Source organism: Ostrinia furnacalis, unplaced genomic scaffold, assembly GCF_004193835.3.
Source record: "Ostrinia furnacalis isolate ACB-3 unplaced genomic scaffold, ASM419383v2 OfSCF2600, whole genome shotgun sequence".
NCBI classification, from domain to species: domain Eukaryota; kingdom Metazoa; phylum Arthropoda; class Insecta; order Lepidoptera; family Crambidae; genus Ostrinia; species Ostrinia furnacalis.
The window spans coordinates 189,880-210,323 of NW_021132839.1; the positions used below are offsets into that span (position 1 = coordinate 189,880).

Here is a 20,444-nt window from a genome sequence, read left to right on the forward strand (position 1 = left end):
CGATTGAAAAATCCGCCAGATGGCAATACGTAGACGGGAGGTCCAAATACTGCATGATTGGTTATTTTTGACATGACATTGACAGATATGTCAAAATCCACTGTCTGGCGGATTTTTCAATCGCGAAAACCCTCATTGCCGTGGAAACAAACCCCTACGGTACATCAAGTGCAACATTTGCAACGCAAATGTCTTTATAGGGTCCATGCGCCACAATTTTTTTCAGGCGCACGAATTAATAAATCTTCGAATATTTTTGTTAGTTTCTCTAACCGCTAACTGCTATGTCTAAATTCACTTACTATTTCCGCTCCGAAAATTCAATATGTACCTACCTAATTGTAAGAATAAAGGTTTTTTTTTAACATACATTTATTGGTCGCAAACTTGATTAAATTTAATTGACTGAAAAACTTACTTTGGTAGTCACAAAGCAACTAAAATAAATTTATAGTATCTGCGAGTGCGTAACTACAGATTACAAAATTAATTTTTTTTTTTTACAAAAAGTGTTGCAGGATGGGTTGTGCTAGACCGATACTTATGCAAGCAAAACAACAGGCACGAAGCTAGTTTGCAGTTAAATATTATATTATAATAAATTAAAACCTCTTTCGGAAAAAAAATTGCCGCGATTAAACTTTGAGTTAATGTCAAATTGAATTTGACATACTACGTCATCCAACCTCGCCAGTTTGTTGACTGCGCACAAGCGCAAGCGCAGGCGAGCCGACAACACCGTGTCGGCCATTTTAGAAATTCGTATTTCGAATTAGATTGCGTTTATTCTTTATTTTGTGCCAGGATGGCGACCACCGTGCCATATCACACGTAAGTTTTGTTTTTATTACAAAAAGGTTTTAGTTTCTGAATGAAGGTGTAGTGAAAGTATTGAACTAAATATTCATTTGATGTGGTAATTTTCAACGAGTGGACAATGTAATTTTGCAAATGTATATTCATTAGCTTTTCACTAGCATTTTGCCCTGGCTTGCTCGTTCTGAAATTGATGAATACCTACTACAATTATTTACCTCTAACACTGTAACAAACCTGATTAAAATTTTTTGATTTGATTGTATCTGGATTGCATAATTAGGAGCAAAGGCACAACAATGTTCTAATTTCATCAAATTTTAATCAAACGTACTCGTACATTTTCAATTTCACAAAACAAGCTGAAGGAGTGACTCATGACATGGAAGAGTATTCAATACAACGTTAATTATTTAAGTATATAAAGATATCTTAAATTTCTTAAATTTTCTATTTTTAAAAGTTGTCCATATTTTTTTAAAAGTTGTCCAAAAGTAATAACATAAATGTTCTTACTGAGTTAAGCGCTAAACCTAGTATACTTACAATCTAAATAAATAAATAAATTTTATCGAGCGAGTACCAATTTGGGATTAGTTTTTCTTATTTTAATTAGGTCGATTCAAACCTGCTAACTAAACTGGACATAATTATGTATCACAGTATACCAAAGACATTTCCTTCCTCATCGTATGTCTTATGTTTTCCTCATTTTTATTATTTTAGTTACAGTCCAAATTCTTATAAATACTGTTCGAATTGAATTGTACCTTATGGACTTTTGTAATACCGTCAGTGTAGCTTTTAAGAAATTTGAACCTTCATACAATATTCATTGGATCGAAGACATTATAGGTACAGTTATCAACACATCAGACGATTTGTTGTAAAATAACACCTAAATACTACCACATAAGATGCCACACAGTTCCGTCTATATTACCCACTATGTTTTCCTGTTCAAACTGGTTTCTTGATCTTCGATCAAGCCAGTTTTGTTTTCCATTGATAACTAAGGTTCGGCCAAACCAACGCGTGCAGCCTGCGTGCGTGCTATAGATTACCGTGAATTGTTATATTTGTTGCAGAATGTCGACGTCTGAGCCGCTGTTTAAGAAGTGCTTCTGTATCCCCTTGAAGACTGGATGCTTTATCTTGTCGTATTTAATCCTGGTAAGTCAATGATAATCTAAATATATAAAAGGAGAAACTGACTGACTGACTGACAGATCAACGCACAGCCTAAACGGCTAAACGTAGGCACTTGAAATTTGGAAGGGACGTAGCTTAGGTACCGTAGAGGTGCACTAAGAAAGGAATTCCCGAAATTCCCACGGGAACGGGAATTAGCGGGAAAAACGGAATTCACGCGTACGAAGTCGCGGGCGGCCGCTAGTCTAAATATATAAAAGGAGAAACTGACTGACTGACATATCAAAGCGCAGCCTAAACGGCTAAACATAGGTACTTGAAATTTGGAAGGGACGTAGCTTAGGTACCGTAGAGGTGCACTAAGAAAGGAATTCCCGAAATTCCCACGGGAATGGGAGTTAGCGGGAAAAAACATTTGTATGAAAAAATCTAAACCACGTAAGATAGATGAAGGGGGTAAAACGGGATCCACGCGTACGACGTCGCGGGCGGCCGCTAGTAATTTATATAGACTAATATTACAAAGCTAAAGAGTTCGTTTCTTTAAATGCGTTAATCTCTGGAACTACTGGTCCGATTTGAAAAATGTTGCAAAAACGGTAAATATTATTCAAACTATTTTCAAGCGTACGAAATCGTGGGCATGGCCCCGCATCTAAATTAACAATTCCAAACACACGTTTCAACCACTGACGTCCACTGCTGGACTAAGGCCTCCCCCAAGAATATCCACAACAACCGGTTCTGCGCCGCCCGCATCTAGGCACCTACCACGACCTTCACCAGATCGTCGGTCTACCTAGTGAGAGGCCTGCGCTCACTACACCAAATACCATTGGTATTATTAGACTGGCCACTGGAGAACTTTTCTGCCCCATCGACCACCAGCTCGAGCTATGTGCACCGCCCACTGCCACTTGATTTTAGCAATTTTTCGGACTACATCAGTCATTTTAGTTCTCCTGCGGGTCTACTCAATATAACTAACTACTTTTCAGGCCTTCAGCTCACTCCAAGTCCTGGGCCTCCTGGTTGTGACAACATACGTCGGCGTCGCGACCCATGGCTTCGACCACTTTGACCGTCCATATGACACAATAGAGGTGAAGTCGGTCAACCAGTACGGTCTACAGCTGATAGCCATTCTGTGCTTCAATGTGGCGTGGCTGGCTATCAACATAGCTTGCCTGGTTGGACTGCACAAGGTATGTATCAACATTGTCGTCGTAGTTCTTTGACATCCAAAGTAACTCAAAGAATAATAAATCATCCAGTGCTTTTACTATAAAATAGTCTAATGGCCTGTGGACTTAAGATTAAACTAAGTGTTTAAAAAAAAGACCAATCCCACAATACTTTCTCACCACCGCAACTCCTGTTTACAGCTTGGCCTCCAATGAAACCCAACCAGTGAAGGTTGAGTGGTCCCGGGTCCCGGGACCCGGGGGATAGTTAACTATCTTGGAACCCACAACGAATTTAAAGGGAGAAATTCACAATAAACATAAATTTTAAATTTTAAGAATGAGAAAACACGACATCCAAATGGAATATAAATTAGGGGGACCTATCACATGAGCTGTTAACTAATTGCTAGTAATAGGCGTAGCAAAACGGTCGAAAGCACGGAATTTTTTCCTTCTCGCGACAAGATCTGTGTAGTAAATAGAAAATTATGTTAAATAGTTTTGTTTTATGTTTAAGTTTTATTCTCCTAATAGCTTCATTATTTTATATTAAAATTTGTCACAGAAACGTCCAGGCCCAGTCCGCGTGTACGTGGCCTTCGCGACCGCCCGCCTCCTGCTGTCGTTCGCTGGTTTCTTTTCCAGCATGATGACCATTTCCACCACCAAAGCCATCATCATCCATAGCATTGATATTGGTAAGCCTGTGTATATAAGATTTTAGTAAAACTATTACTACCAAGTCCCCGAAAGATCGATGATCTGGTGAAGGTCGCGGGTGANACGGGTGGCACCTGGCTGCGGGTAGCGTATGACCAGTCATTGTGGAAATTGTTGGGGGTTGGGAGTCCTTTGTCCAGCTGTGGACGTCATTTGTTCGGAGTGGATTGTGTGACCGCCTCACCACAATAGTGAAACGGACGGGGTTCCGACTATCGACCCTCGAATCGGTCATCTAATGCTGACACCGTTACGCTATTGTTTTCTAAGATTAACATTTAACCTTCATGATTTTCCTAGGGTCCACCTTTATAATATCAAAAGTGGATACTGGTTCATTTGAGTGTTCATGTGAAAATAACAAAATTAATGTAAAAAGCTCCTTATTGACAAAAATAGATGAAACCGATTTTTGAAAATTCCATGCTTATTTCCAGCTGTAACAATATGCTTCATCCCGGTATACTGCGTGTACGCGGCTCAGCTGCAGAGGGACCAGGAGGAGGCTCCAAAAGTGCCCCCGAGTGCCCCAGTGTCTGATAATAATATTTCCTTCATCATCCCACCCCTGGTGGACAAGAAGACCCTGGTTGTCTAGATCTGATTTGCGTTCAAACCTAGCTATGAACATGCATAGCCTTCTAAGTATTCAAGCACTAGACAAGATGTTTAGCGTTGTGCTTTAAGGCTAATTATGATTGCTCGCAGGTTTGCACGCTGTAGTAAACAGGTTTAGATCACACTTTTTAAAACCTACTGTAACTCTTTATACGTGCAGCCTGTGGACAAATTACACCCAAAGACCATACAGGGCCCTGCGTACTCAGTATAATGACGCATTCAGGATGCTGATGGGGCTGCAACGTTACTGCAGTGCATCAGGGATGCTGGCAGAAGCTGGAGTAGATAACTTTGCTGCCATTTTAAGAAATCGCACGGCGTCCCTGATCCACCGTGTGAATGGCAGCCCCAACAGCCTCCTGCAGAGTGTCGCAGCACTGGACACGAGTCCACCTTGTCAAATACACCAAACTGTCTTATTTTGTGTGTAATTATTGTGATTTACTAAGATAATTTCTAAGACCTTTGTTACTAACACTTTAATGGGTCATGCCTGAAATAAATCACTTTTATTTATTTATTTATTTCAAACTTATATTGTAAGAATGAAAGATAGATCTTTAAATAAATCATCTCTATGTCCATTTATTTTGTATTTTCATTGACGATTTTTTTTTTTCAATTTTTTACACATAAAAGGAAATTCAGAAATTTTCGGTATAAAAGTAATAATAATAAGGTATGTAATGCCCGTGCGCAGAAATGCTGTTTAAAGTTGTAATTAGAGGTTCCCAAAGGAAACATCTTTATTTTTCACGGTAAGAACCAGATTTTTCGCAAAATTTGTAGTCTGGGAAAACCAACCTTACAAAAGATACAAAGATTAACAAATCGATGATTCATTAATATTACGTAACATCCTCAATTTATAGACTTGGGACATTATGCAGTGGAACTCATAAACAAGTTGTTGATACGAGAATATACCTACTCATACTTAAGAGCGTTTACGCGAAGCGCGGCGTTTCAAGGGGCATCATTGGAAATGATTCGCGCGCGGCGTTTTTTAATAGTTTCCAAATGTTTATAGCAAAACAATAACAATGAATTATATATCTTTTCAAAGTAAATATTTTAAAGAAGATGTTATTTTATTATATTAGGCTATTTTTATGTTGAATTAAAGAAGAATAATGGTGTAATAATCACTTTGATTTTTGGGTATTTCACGTTTTTTTAATTTGTGATTTCTTATTGTAAAATGCTTAAATCTAANGCGGGTGATACCTGACTGCGGACAGCCCATAACCAGTCATTGTGGAAATTGTCGGGGGAGTCCTTTGTCCAGCTGTGGACGTCATTTGTTCGGAGTGGATTGTGTGACCGCCTCACCACAATAGTGAAACGGACGACGGGGTTCCAACTATCGACCCTCGAATCGGTCATCTAACGCTGACACCGTTGGGCTAATGTTTCCTAAGATTAACATTTAACCTTCATGATTTTCCTAAGGTCCACCTTTATATCAAAAGTCGATACTGGTTCATTTGAGTGTTCATGTGAAAATAACAAAATTAATGTAAAAAGCTCAAATTCAAATTCAAATGTTTATTGCATGTCACATTACAATTTATATGTTGTTGCAAAATAGAGGTATATGTGACGCCCTGCAAGGGCACAGCAAAACATCAGAGAGAGGGTTAGTCATAGGGTCATAGTAGCCTTTATTTATTAGGAATGATTTTAGCGTTTTGTTGAACAGTGTTGATTTTTCTAGATTTTTAATGTTATTCGGTATTTATGATTGTAAATTTTTATTAGTATCGTCGGAGGGCTACATGTAACTAATTTTAATTTGGAAAAAGGTACTTTAAGTTTATTTTGGTTTCTATTATTTCTCTTACCTTCCAGTGGTGAGTATAACTTTGGGTGGCTCCTAACAAAACTCCTCCTCCTTATTAACAAAAATAGATGGAACGGATTTTTGAAAATGCCATGCTTTTTTCCAGCTGTAACAATATGCTTCATCCCGGTATACTGCGTGTACGCGGCTCAGCTGCAAAGGGACCAGGAGGAGGCTCCAAAAGTGCCCCCGAGTGCCCCAGTGTCTGATAATAATATTTCCTTCATCATTCCACCCCTGGTGGACAAGAAGAAACTAGTTGTCTAGATCTGATTTGCGTTGTTAATTTTAGCCATAAACGTGCAAAGCCTCCTAAGTATTCAAGTACTATAGTCTGGTTGCTGAGCACGTAGAATTTTGTCCAATGACCCCAAGCTACCTATCCTTATCGCTCGCGCGTAATGACATTGCTGTCGCGACTGTGCAACGGGCGGCAGCAGTGAGTCTAAGTAGACAAGATGTTTAGCGTTGTGCTTTAAGGCTAATAATGATTGCTCGCAGGTTTTCACGCTGTACACTTTTTGAAACCTACTGTAACTCTTTATGCGTGCAGCCTGTGGATAAATTACACCCAAAGACCATACGGGGCTCTGCGCTCTCAGTATAATGACGCATTCAGGATGCTGATGGGGACGTTACCGCAGTATACGTCAGGGATGCTGGCAGAAGCTGAAGTAGATAGCTTTGCTGCCATTTTAAGAAATCGCACGGCGTCCCTGATCCACCATGTGAATGGCAGCCCCAACAGCCTCCTGCAGAGTGTCGCAGCACTGGACACGCGTCCACCTTGCAAAATACACCAAACTGTCTTATTTTGTGTGTAATTATTGTGATTTACTAACATAATTTCTAAGACCTTTGTTACTAACACTTTTATGGGCCATGCCTGAAATAAATAACTTTTATTTATTTATTTATTTCAAACTTATATTGTAAGAATGAAAGATAGATCTTTTAATAAATCATCTCTATGTCCATTTATTTTGTATTTTCATTGATTTTTTCAATTTTTACATATAAAAGGATCCTATTCAGAACTATTAGGTGTAAAAGTTATAAAAAAAAAACATACGGGTCGAATTGAGAACCTCCTCCTTTTTTTGAAGTCGGTTGATAAGGTAAAACCCGTGCGCAGAAATGCTGTTTCAAGTTGTAATTAGAGGTTCCCAAAGGAAAAATCTTTATTTTTCACGGTAAAAACCGAATTTTTCGCAAAATTTGTAGTCTGGGAAAACCAATCTTGCAAAAGATACAAAGATTAACGAATCGATGATTCATAAATATTACGTAACATCATCAATTTTATTTATAGACTTGGGACATTATGTAGTGGAACTCATAAACAAGTTGTTGATACGAGAATATTACCTACTCATACTTAATGTATTTACAAGTCGCCATACACTTTTCAATTTAAATTTTGAACATCATTTATTTAATACTTGGTTTACTTGCACACCTGAGTGTACTCTAAACTAAAGGCTTGTTCCCATGCCTGTTTTTTAGGATCCGGTTTAGTATAAATTAACGTTCACACACACACGTAAAGGTAGCAGGGAAGCGCTGGACGTAGGCCGCTACCAATCGATCAACGTGGATAGCATTAGGGGAGGCCTAAGTTCAGCAGTGAACGTCCTATGGCTGAAATGATGATGATGATGATGATGACACACACGTTTGCAGTGTCCCGCAAAAACCGAACACACGACAGTCCAGTTTTGATTGCCGTGGGAACGAACCCTTACGGTATATCAAGTGCAACAATTGCACCGTAAATGTCATTATAGGTCCCATGCGCCACACATTTTTCAGGCGCGCGTTAGCTGCGTTAATTAACTCGAACTAGAATAAATAAACCTTCATCATCATCATCATTTAAGCCATAGGACGTCTGCTGAACATAGTTGACATTCCCCAATGATTTCCATGTTTCCCTGTTTGTTCTTGTTTGAAATGATTTTTTTAACAAAAAGTGTTGCAAGATACGCTGTGCTAGACCGATCCTACTTAGGCAAGCAAAGCAACAGGCAAAAAGCTTGTTTGTAATTAAATGTATTTTTAAATTTAAAAAACCTCTTTTAGAAAAAAAGATGTCGCTATTAAACTTTGAGTTAATGCCAAATTACATTTTTTAAAGGAAGCGTTAAACCATGACTTTAAGTTAACTTATTTTTAAACACATTTGGTCATCATTACTGATTACCGTATCATAATAATACCTACTTAAGTATACTGAAAAGTAACTACGTAACAATATACCGAGTCTCATTCGAGACTGGCAGGCGGTCATATAGGTAATAGATATAGCGGGCTTATTCTGACTATCCGAGATTAAAACGGGTTATACAAAATTATTTTTAAATCTGTAGTAAAGAGGAGTTTTTATAAGACTTGTTGACTTTCTCTAACAGGATAAAGATTGTCTTCTCACTCCTATCTATCTTTCAAGAAATAAAGATTTAAAAAATAATTTTCAATGGTAGATACCATTTAAGTACTGGCTTCTATTTTAGTATTCCAGTAATAGGGGAAGCCCCAATTTTCTATTCCTCGCTAGCTACACATCGGTTAAAAACATTTTATCATACCGCTTCAAGACAAAAACAATACAAGTTCGTGTCGTCGGAATACACCGATTGCCTACGTCATCCAACCTCGCCAGTTTGTTGATCTGCGCACAAGTGCAAGCGCAGGCGAGCCGTCAACACCGTGTCGGCCATTTTGGCAATTCGCATTTCGAATTGTATTGTGTTTATTCTTTATTTTGTGCCAGGATGGCGACCACCGTGCCATATAACACGTAAGTTTTGTTTTTTATTACAAAAAGGTTTTAGTTAGCGAATGACCTTGCAGTAAAAGTATTGAACTAAATACTCATTTGATGTGGTAATTTTGAACGTGTGAATCTGCACCGAATTGTAACACAATGGTCATGTAACATTGTTAAGTATAATTCATTAGTTTTTTACTAGCATTTTTCCCCTGACTTGCTCGTTCTGAAATTGATTAATACCCACTACAATTTCTTAATATTAACGGTACAGAAAATCTCGAAGATGATTATTAATTTAAGACTACGAGTATCTAAAGCTGCAAATAAAATAAATATCTTAACTGGATTGCATAATTCAGAATAAGTGCACAACAATGTTCTAATTTCATCAAATTGAAATAAAATTTACATTTTCAATGTCACAAAACAAGGTCGAGTGAAAATTAAGGCTACACTATAAACACGTATTGTTTTCTATGTTTTTTTTCCTGTTCATTGTGTATGTCTTGTTAGCTGTCCTTAAATAAATAAATAAAATAAATAAAATAACTCATATAAAACAGTATGAAACTCAACTAAAATTATTTAAGTGTGTAAATTTTTTTTTTATCTTATTATCGTCCAATTTGACTTTTAAATTCAAGTTGAATCCACTAAACTTTCAATTTACTAATTTTAAATGTTATCCATCTATCTTTTGGCCTAAAAAAAGTAATAGCGAAGATTCTTACCTGACCTTCTTACTTTTGTATTCGTATCGCGAATGTTATTTTGGGTTAATATTTATAATTAGCGTAAACTAAAATATTTTATGAGTGAATTCTTAATAGGCACAGTGCGTTGTTAAAATAAAACGAAATCAAATTACCTTTTAAGTGTTTCCGGTAGATAAGAAATAAGTATTTTAATTGTTTTGAATCATGCGATTAAAACATTTTAATCAACTTTGTTCTTTATTAAGTATATTGGTAAGAAATAGTGTTATTTTTAGCTTCGCTTTGGTGTGTTTAGAAATATTAAAAACCTAATTTCGTAAGGAATATCTGGCACTGCCTACAACCAAAAGTAATTATCAATATAACTAGGTAGTTTTTTTTTTTGTATTGGTACAGTCCTTTTGCAATTTGAAATTTACAGATAAACGGAGATACTAACGGAACTTTTTTTTCTTCAACGTTCTGAGTCTCTGAACTAATTTTGTTGAGTTTGATTTTGAATTCTTTCGTGTTCAATTTCTTAGCAACATTTAGCCAGTCACAAGACGTAAGAGGCTAAATATAGTGTAATAATCAATACTTAGTCAAGTTTGTTTTGGTCCGAGACAACGACAAGTGACCAAAACATTCTTATTGTGTAGCGGTTAACTCAGTCACTGCCTGAGGTATGAGAGCAGCACGAACAGTCATAACATAATCAAAATTTTGATTGTTTTTGGACCTTCAGGTTCAAATACAAAAAGACGGATAAGGTTCAAAATATGGTGGGAACTATATTCCCACTGCCTTTAAAGGCTTAAATGCTAGACTTTTATTCAATCTATGTACTTATGTTTAATAACTTCTATTGAGTAAGTACCAAGTTGGGATTTGTTTTTTTTTAGTGAGGTTGATTCAAACCTTACTAAACTAGACCCGTTACAAAATACCACTGACATTTCCTTCCTCATCTTCGTTATTTTAGTTCCAGTTCTTATGAATACCATTAGATCTGATTTTTTTTATGCAGTCATGTAATAATATATTCCGTCAATATATTTTTTAAGAAATGTGGACCCTAATACAGTATTCAATCGAGCGAAGACATTATAGCATCAACAGCACATCGGACTACACATTGTCACAAAATAGTACCTATTACCACCGTATAAGAACCAACAGTTTTAGTTTATGGCGCCGCCGTCTGTCGTCTGTGCCCAGCTTGTTTTTCTGTTCAAACCAGTTTCTTGATAGAAGTCACAGTTTTGTTTTCTTTTTTGATAACTACATTAGACAAATCGATCGAGTTAACTGCGCACCTGGCTGGAATGCGACTCTTCCTCAGCCTTCCTCTCGTACTCACACTTCCCCGTATTGGCACAGAATAAGTAATAGTAAAGGTACAGAAGGATTACTCCGCAAGACGATTTAAATAAATGCGAGTCTTGCTACGACGCGATACAGTGGAATTCAGCTCGCACAGCACTGCGTACCTACAATTTTATTCACCTACAAGTTTTGTCTCTTTCTATCGCGTGCCTCTGAACTTTTCTTACGCTGTTAGGGTTGCTGTCTAGTGAAAAAATAATTAATCTACTTATTTGTAATGAGGTACGTACGTAGGTAAAGTATTACTGTTATTTTACCTTTGTAAAAATAACATTTCAAATATACCTACTTAGGATTAAAAAAAACTTATTTTATTACAATGTCTTCATTGATACCTATTTTAACACAAGACGAATAAATTAAACATACTATTACAGAAAAAAAGAAGAATCCTATACTATCCTAAGAATTATTGATTACCGACATGGCCAACATACCTTTCATCATCATTCTTTGGGAAGCGAAAAAAAAGATAAATCCGGTAGATTTCTTTTCGAATTTAAACACCCGAACGCCGCACAATATTTCTTTCTCTTTATGTCCATTTTTAAATAATACTTCGATCATAGAATTAGGTACATACTACAACGCACGCCAGCGTCCTGACGGGCGCGCGCTGACACTCGACTGATATAATACCCGCCGGCGGGGCGCTTCGCTGTAGGTAATTATCGGATGTACCGCGCGGAGTGAGCCAGGCCTGGTATTGGTACCCGTAACAGCGCCCCGATTGCGCTAAATATTTTCAACTGCAACGCGACTGAACTATGAACGAAAATCTGCGTCTTTGTGTAAAAGCTGTCAGAAAGCTACTTTACTCAAACGCTTCACGAACATTTGCTGTGTTTTAATAATAATAGTAAAAAAAAACAAGGTGTTCGGACTTTTAATGGAAAGTGCTGAAATTCGTTGTTTCGTCTTTGTTTGCGCATGAACTTTATCGTGATACCGAATTGCACATTAGCTGGAATGAAAATGGAGTGTAGATTAAAGTTGAAACGCGAATGAATTGCGAGACATTACAAATTAGTGCAACGCAGAGCGTTGACGTGACGTCATAGCTGCCAGGTACGCAGTTAACTCGACCGAGTTGTTAGTACCGAAGCAAAGCCAAAAATTTACGTATACAAACTTAAACTTTTTCCGGTAGAAACAGCAAAAATGAAGGTAATGCTCAGATTACGTGATATTTCTTACGACCATAATGTTACAACCATCTAGGTTACTTAATATAATAATGAAATAACAAAATTAACATAAAGGAAGTCACGTTTTGTGAAAAAATAGATTAGGTTATGATACCAAGACAAGATTTTTCAAACCAAAATAACGGACTGAATATACGTTTCAGTTTCAGTACCCATGTTAGCTTTTATTTTGTATTCTATGACCAGCGGCTATCGATGTTATAAAAACGTAACGTAACCATCAAACTGCACTTTTGTAGCGGATCGTCAACACAAAACGGCTACCGTCATGTGAGCCTTTTGATATGAATACAATGCAGTCAGACAGTTTTATTATTCCTCTATGTGTGCAGTCGCTCGTAACAATAACAGAATGATTCTAGACTTGTATACGCGTTGAGGTTAGTTAATCTACATATTATAATTATGGAATAATATACTTACTTATCTATTAATATTACACACTAGCGCGTAAGCGGCCGCCCGCGATTTCGTACGCGTGGACCCCGTTTTACCCCCTTAGGCGTTGAATTTTTGAAAATCCCGTCTTAGTGAGATCCCGTCTAAAAAGAACTTACATGCAAAGTTTGAGACTCCTGTACTTGTAGTTTCTGAGTTTTCGTGATGAGTGAGTGAGTCAGTCTTGCTTGCTTGGACGCGCTAATCTCAAGAACTACTGGTCCGATTTGAAAAAAATATATATCACTAGCTTTCCGCCCGCGGCTTCGCCCGCGTGGAATTTTGTCTGTCACAGAAAAACTTTATCGCGCGCGTCCCTGTTTCAAAAACCGGGATAAAAACTATCCTATGTTCTTTCCCGGGACTCAAACTATCTCTATGCCAAATTTTATCAAAATCGGTTGCGAGGTTTAAGCGGGAAAGCGTAACAGACAGACAGACAGACAGACAGAGTTACGTTCGCATTTATAATATTAGTTGGGAAGTTGGGATTTATATAAATCATCCTGCACCCAATAGGGGCGGAGCAGTATCTAAAAATGTTGCAACAACAACGGGTAATATTATTCAAACTATTTTCACACGTATGAAGTGCGGGCACAGCTAGTTAAAACAGCATTTATGAGTATGTGGCTTTATAAAGTGGAAGCTGGTCAAAAAATTTAATGACCAGTGAGTAGGTACCTATGTCTGTCACAAACAATGTCACCCAGTGGTGTGTGTAATCAATGATTGTCACAACACGTCAACGCAGATTACTGTCTTGACTGACTTGTCACAAACCGACCCAGGTCTGCATGCGTCGGTGACCTTCGTTCCGACTGAATACTCGTGACTATATTAACCCATTATATTGTGTACAGGGTGATTTACATATTTGACGCCCTGAATAACGCAAATAACCACGAAGCCGAACGGTGAAGGGGTCGGACTGGCCAACTCCAGATCCGAGGAACGCGGGTTCGAATCCCACCGCCGCTCNGCGGGTTCGCTCGACTATTGTGGTGAGCCCACTCGTAACACAAGCTTATTTAGCTAAACACGAGGGGCAAACGGGACTATTAATAATTTGAAATTGCTGATAATCTTTTTTTTTAAGTGTGGGAAAGCCAGGACGAATGGCTAGGTATAGTCAACATAACATCGTTTTCGTTGAAAATACAACCACCTGTTTACATTGACCACTGTCTATACACCTAATAAAAAATTAAACAGGACACTGCACTAAGATATCTACTATAGCGTCCATTTTCTTAAGCCCCTCTAGCAGTACTACGTGTTTAATAACAAGCCGATTGTTATGCATTACCAAGAATTGTTGTATTTATTGCAGGATGTCGACGTCTGAGCCGCTGTTTAAGAAGTGCTGCTTCTGTTTTCCCTTGAGGACTGGATGCCTCATCTTGGGGTATTTGAACCTGGTATGTCAATGATAATCATTATAATTTTAGCCACATGACGTCGCTGAATATAGGCCTCCCACTCCCACAGTGATTTCCACATCACCCGCTTGGTAGCAGCCTGCATCCAGCGCTTTCCTGCTACCTTTATGAGGTCGCCCGTCCGCCTTGTGGGTGGACATTATATCAAATTTTAAAATTTCACGTCCAATCAAAATAGATCTACTTCATAAAAATCTCGCATTGGGGCTCTTATTTCTCTATTTTAATCATCATTATAATCAATCATCAGCAGCCTCTAGATTTCTAGAAGCACTGCACAGTACACGGTCTGTATAAGAACTCCAATACGAAACACCGATTTTGATGTTCAATTAACTCGCTAGGTCATACTGATTTATTAAATACTCAGCTATTAAAATTTAATGAGGTTTCTCTTTCTGAGATTTTGATTTTGGCTAATTGGGTTACACCTTTGCAAACTTTGTACAACAATTTAGTAAAGAAGTAGGTACATTTTAGGGATAATAATCATGGCCCCGTATCGAAATCAACATTTTCAAACAGATAAAAATTTACATTCTAGTCTTTTACAGCTAAGTAACTCTCGAAGGTAACAGACTTCGACCCATGCAGCGCAGTTAAAATAACTAACTTTTTATCTTTTCAGGCCTTCAACTTACTTTACACCCTGGGCATCCTGGGGCTGATAGTAACCATTGGCATCGCGACCGATAACTTTGAACACTTCGAACGGTTCAACCGGCAACCATACGATAATTTAGAACCAACTCCTGAAGTGGAGTCGGTGGATCCTAGTCTCTACCAGTTCGTTATACTGCTGATAGTCATTGTGTGCTCCAATGTCGTGTGGTTAGCAATCAACATAGCATGCCTGGTTGTACTGCACAAGGTATGTATTATCAACATTGTCATCGTTCAATCAACGTCAAATAGTTCTTGACATCCAAAGTAGCACAAAACACGTCTTTGTTACAATTGGAATAAGGTTGTAATGATTAACCTTTTGGCCACTTTGGGTGTCACGAAATATTTGTATGTTCATATATCTCGCAATGTGCCCATCATATCTTGTGGGAGTGTGATCTTTGGAAACATGAACGTGATTTAATGCTTAATTCAATACAACATACATCTGTTTCCGCAATTTATTACACCGATCTTGTCGCGACAAGGAAATATTTCCGTAGTTTTAGTGATTTTTGAAAAATATTATTGGCACGTAGTTGCTAATTGCTCATAAGATTGGCTTGGATTTGGCTTACAACTTTCACGCTGGCCAGACGAGTTGGCAGCCTTGAAAATCTCTTTTTCTTTATTTCTAACAAACAAGCATATTTTATAAATTACTTACTTTACTATATTGTTTATCGGTGTAAAAACCATGCTAACTAGAATAAGTACAAAGATAGCCAAAAGCTCTTCTCTCTTAATGTGCAAAAACTACAAATTACTCGTAAACAAGCAAAAACGCGCATCGCTCACACCTTTCAACAATGAAACGGTGTCATTAAACTAATGGATATTAATGTTATTAAATCTAACAGCTAGCAAAAAAGGGTTGAAGTACAATGTGAATCCATTTATTTTCTAGTTGGTTTGAGGTAATTTTGCCAGATGAATGAAAAAAAAACAGAAACATTAGTTATTTCAAATTATTTTCATTTTAAGAATTTAAGCTTAATAGCAGAAAATAATAACACGAACAAAAAAGTGGACGCTATTGTATGGACATTTAAACATTCTGTTTTAATAAAATAATAATAATAACTTTATTTGTCCAAAACACAATCGTGATGTTAAATAAGGTACATGTTAAAAAAAAAAGTTGGATGCATTCCAGCCCGATTGCGTCCAAATTATTTATAATTTTGTGAATCATTGAGCTTATTAGGTATGCATGCTTATATATTAATCTGCATTAGGTACCAATGTCGTTGACTGTTGTGGTTTTTTTTAAAGGACACGTGCATATTATGTACTCAATCACTTTTACTCAAATAGTTACTTACTGCATTATATTGTTAGGTCATAGTACGACCTCTATTAAATTGATTGAATAATAAAATATTATTTAATACGAGTTTCTCAATAGAAATCAATTTTAACCGCGGTCTTCTAAGACTTACCGCAATCTCATGCATCCTGATAAGGTTCCACGGGTTAAAAAAAAATCAAATAATACATTTATGTTTGTTCTATTTTCATAATATTTTTTCATATTGTTGTCACAGAAACGTCCAGGCCCGGTCCGCATGTTCGTGGGCTTTGCTACAGCCCACCTCCTACTGACGCTCGCTGGCTTTGTCTTCTACGTCATGAACTCCAACAGACAAGCCATCATGAACCATAGCATTGATTTTGGTAAGCCTATTTATGTCATCATCATCATTTTCATGGGGAAATCATTGGGGGGGGCTATGTTCACCATAGGACGATCATTGGTGAACATAGGCCTCCCCCAATTATTTCCACATAGCCCGGTTGGTAGCGGCCTGCATCCAGCGCCTTCCTGCTACCTTTAATTCCTTTGGTCGACCCACTTTTTCCGCTATTTATATAAGATTTTTTTCCCCCGAAAGACCGATGTTCTGGTGAAAGTCGCTGGAAGCACCTGGAATCGATGCTGGCAGTGCATGACAAGTCGTTGGGGAAACCCTTAGGGGAGTCCTATGTCCAGCTGTAAATGTCATTTGGCTTCAACGAAAAATTCAAGTAAAAAGCTCATATAAATCATTGACAAAAAATAGATGACATCCATTTTTGAATATTTCGTGTTTTTTTCCAGTTCTAACGGCATGTTTCGTCCTGGTATACTACGTGTACGCGACTCAGCTGACGAGGGTCCAGGAGGAGGCTCCGGAAGAGTCCCCTAGTGCCCCATCCGATAATATAGCCTACATCATCCCACCCCTGGTGGACAAGAAGACCCTGGTTGTCTAGATTAAGCCTAGTCATAAGCATGCAACGCCTTAGAGCTATTTTTTTTACCGGGACACCATGGCGGCGCGCCGCAACCAGTCACCGCTACCAACAAAATGTATGTTTGCGCAACTAAACGGACACCAGTGTGCTTACCATGAGTTTACGTTAGGTGTGGTCGCTAGCGACTGCGTAAAAAAAAAGACATTAAATGTATGACATATTGTGAAGCGCCCCTACCGGCTACTTTCAAGAAATACAATCTTCATAGAGTTTTTTGACGTACTCGCTAGCGAGCAGACTTAACGTAAACTCATGGTAAGCACACAGGTGAGTAACTCTCTATAGAGCTGTATACGTTTTATTGGTAGCGGCGACTGGTTGTGCCGCCATGGTGTCCCGGTGAAATATAGCCCTTAGTATTTAAGTACTAGAGAAGATGTTTAGAATAAAAATTATGCCACATTTGGTGTGATAAATAAGAAAGAAACAAAATGAATGTGCCTCGAGACAAAACGGTTTCTCGCATAAAGAAAATGCAGATCAAAGCAGGTATTTGACTAATGCTGGTTTTCTTTACTCAGTCTCAATCAAAATCCGTCTGTCAACTGTCAAATTTTAATTTGGTTTTGGTCAAAATACCCTTGGTTTGTTAAGTTTTTACTTTTCGCATTGTTCATAAGACTATTTAAATAATAAGAACGTGTAATAGCATCCTAAATAGTGGATATTATCTATAATTATAGAAATCCGGTACTAAGGTAGGTGCTAATGAGGTTAAATACAACCCTAGTGAGTCACAATCTTTGTTTTGAACAGCTTGTCTGGTACTGTAGCTACATAGAAGTTTTTGTGAAGATGTAAAATAATTAGTTATTTAATTTTTAGCGTTAAAAGTCGCATCTCAAACTAATTTAACAATTATAAATAACTTGAAAAAATCGAACTACTTAAGTCAGGAATTGAACCCACGGGAATTGAATATTTCGACGGGTTCATCCAGTGTCTAAGTAGCTCAGTTGGAAGAGCAATCACCCGGCAAGCGGAAGGCAGTTCGATTTTTTCAAGTTATTTATAATTTTCAAAATGTAAAATAATTATTTTTATGCTAGAGTTCACGGCGTTTTTATGCTAGAATCGGCGGCAATCTATAAATTAATCTCAATGATATAAGAAAAGTTATTTAAGTTTAATGTGATAATTTTATATTTGAATTACCTATTCTTCCACTTTTTATTGCAATAAAACTATATTAAGAAGCAGAAACAAACTGTGCTTGACCAAAATCGTAAACCCAAAAATAGTGTAGCTATGGTCAAAAAATTTAATGCTATTAATTTAAAATATTGTTGAATGAAGTTTAAACATTTCAAGATTGTAAGTTTTAATAAAAATATTTGTCTTAAAATATCCCTGTCTTTCATTTCTAAAGTATTTTTAATCAATCAAAAAATTTATGCGAAAACACATAGAATACATACCTACATAAGATGTAATTATTATACTCCACAGTGCACGGACAATTTCTCTTAGGGTTAGTTTTTTATCCATAATTAAATTAAGTAATTGCCAAAAGTACCGAGCAAGAAGAATTTCTATCAAGCCCAGTTTTTCATCCGTAGTGTGTAGTTTTTTTCATCCGTAGTTAAATTAGCCAATAATAAATTGTCAAATTTTATGCGCATTTTCGAAAGAAGGTTAGCTCGACTCCCAATACAATGTTTAACTATATTTTGTTATTTAACCTATTGGTAACAAGATTACCATTTTGTTATTCTTTAACCACTAGCGTACCGCCCGCGGGTTCGCCTGCGTGGAATTTTGTCTGTCACAGAAAAACTTTATCGCGCGCGTCCCTGATTAAAAACGATAAAAACTATCGTATGTCCTTTCCCGGGACTCAAACTATCTCTCCAAACATCAAAATCGGTTCAGTGGTTTAGGCGTGAAAGCAAGACAGACAGACAGAGTTACTTTCGCATTTATAATATTAAGTATAGAAGTATAGATTGGTAACAGTTTATTGATTTTTGAAACTACCATAAAAAACTGAGCCTTAATTTGTGTAGTATTTTTCTAACAACCCCATGTTACAGCTATACGAGTAAACCTCACAAAACATTAGGACTCAACATCGTGGCAGAGTTAATCTTGCGCAGACTCCCGGCTTTGGCTGTCGCCCTTCGTCATGTAACGGTCGGATTATCATTATGTCCAGTACACGGCACGACAGACCTACAAAACATTAAAGGCTGGAAATACAGGGTGTATTCTTCAGAAATTGTATTATTGTATTTGCTGCAAATAGGTTTCAAGCATTTATAGAGACTTGATTAGTTGCAAGTAACATTCATATTCTAAAAGCTATAGAAGATAGATAATTTAAAGTGCCTGAAGAATTCAAAGTGCCGCGCAGGACCGGTCGTTGTGAAAATGCTTGGAGGCATTTGTCCAGCTGTGGACGCAATACGGCTAAAACGAACGAAATAGAAGATTACCCATGAGTTTAAAAAACATCAGATATAAAGAAAAATACCTGGTACTTTAGTAATAAATAAACAAACAACGTTTTAATTGCGTTTTCCTTTTAGACTCAAACGTCGGTCCCCAAATGTCCTGTTCCGATTCATTAATATTTGATGTAACAAAGTACGTGTTCTAAGTTGTGAATTTGCACAAAGCACCGAGTGATCGATCAACGTCACTTAGACAGATTAAGCCGGGAGCTCTCAAGAAGTTGCGGAAATCTTTGCGCCGCCCTGTATATTCCGTGGAGGATGCACTGCGCTCATTTTGAGAAACGATATTGCATTTTGTCCTATTCAAATGGCCTATACGTATTTTCTATTTTACTGCAATACGCCACCCTATATGCCTCATGTCTCAGTTACAGGACTATGGACCTACGGAAATATATAGTTTCCCCAAAATCCAGTTGAGTTGCACCATCTATTTTTACTTTAACCAACTTCAATAATCACGTCAAAAATCTGTCAAACTCCATCAAAAAAACACCGGTTATTGTTATAGTTACGGCTAAAGTAAGTTGGTGCAACTCAGCCCTAGATTACAAAATAGAATGTCAAAAAAATATTCATTTGTCCAGCATTTCTCCCACAAAACTTCTCTCAATTCATCACGACACCCGCCTTAAGGTCGGGCCCGCAAATTGTTTTTTTATCTCTCACCTCCGTCATTTAAAACCATAGCTGTCTCGCGCCTCGCAATAGCCGACCTGCAGAAACTATTACGACAAAAG

General features: G+C 37.4%; 2 protein-coding genes across 4 annotated transcripts; both read left to right on the forward strand.

Moving 5' to 3' along the window:
* Nucleotides 1-710: 710 nt before the first annotated feature.
* Nucleotides 711-7,316, forward strand: LOC114355991 (uncharacterized). 3 transcript variants are annotated; one of them, XM_028309061.1, is made up of 6 exons: nt 711-831; nt 1,905-1,989; nt 2,967-3,173; nt 3,721-3,853; nt 4,313-4,461; nt 6,595-7,316. In XM_028309061.1, exons 1-6 carry the CDS (start codon nt 806-808, stop codon nt 6,604-6,606), a joined length of 612 nt encoding a protein of 203 aa, XP_028164862.1. In that variant the 5' UTR covers nt 711-805; the 3' UTR covers nt 6,607-7,316. The 3 variants fall into 3 exon arrangements, with proteins under 3 accessions (XP_028164862.1, XP_028164861.1, XP_028164863.1); XM_028309060.1 differs by lacking the exon at nt 6,595-7,316 and having other exon boundaries at nt 4,313-5,080; XM_028309062.1 differs by lacking the exon at nt 6,595-7,316 and having other exon boundaries at nt 720-835; nt 4,313-5,080.
* A 1,682-nt stretch (nt 7,317-8,998) lies between these two features.
* Nucleotides 8,999-17,322, forward strand: LOC114355995 (uncharacterized). The gene is made up of 5 exons (XM_028309068.1): nt 8,999-9,139; nt 14,176-14,263; nt 14,913-15,155; nt 16,498-16,627; nt 17,052-17,322. Exons 1-5 carry the CDS (start codon nt 9,114-9,116, stop codon nt 17,204-17,206), a joined length of 642 nt encoding a protein of 213 aa, XP_028164869.1. The 5' UTR covers nt 8,999-9,113; the 3' UTR covers nt 17,207-17,322.
* Nucleotides 17,323-20,444: the final 3,122 nt, after the last annotated feature.

Excerpts from the sequence above, each read along its gene's own strand:
- LOC114355991 (XM_028309061.1), top strand. The coding sequence starts at position 806 with ATGGCGACCACCGTGCCATATCACAC. Across the intron at positions 832-1,904 it reads ACCACCGTGCCATATCACAC|AATGTCGACGTCTGAGCCGC; the intron begins GTAAGTTTTGTT and ends TATTTGTTGCAG. Across the intron at positions 3,854-4,312 it reads CATCCATAGCATTGATATTG|CTGTAACAATATGCTTCATC; the intron begins GTAAGCCTGTGT and ends GCTTATTTCCAG.
- LOC114355995 (XM_028309068.1), top strand. The coding sequence starts at position 9,114 with ATGGCGACCACCGTGCCATATAACAC. Across the intron at positions 9,140-14,175 it reads ACCACCGTGCCATATAACAC|GATGTCGACGTCTGAGCCGC; the intron begins GTAAGTTTTGTT and ends TATTTATTGCAG. Across the intron at positions 14,264-14,912 it reads TCTTGGGGTATTTGAACCTG|GCCTTCAACTTACTTTACAC; the intron begins GTATGTCAATGA and ends TTATCTTTTCAG.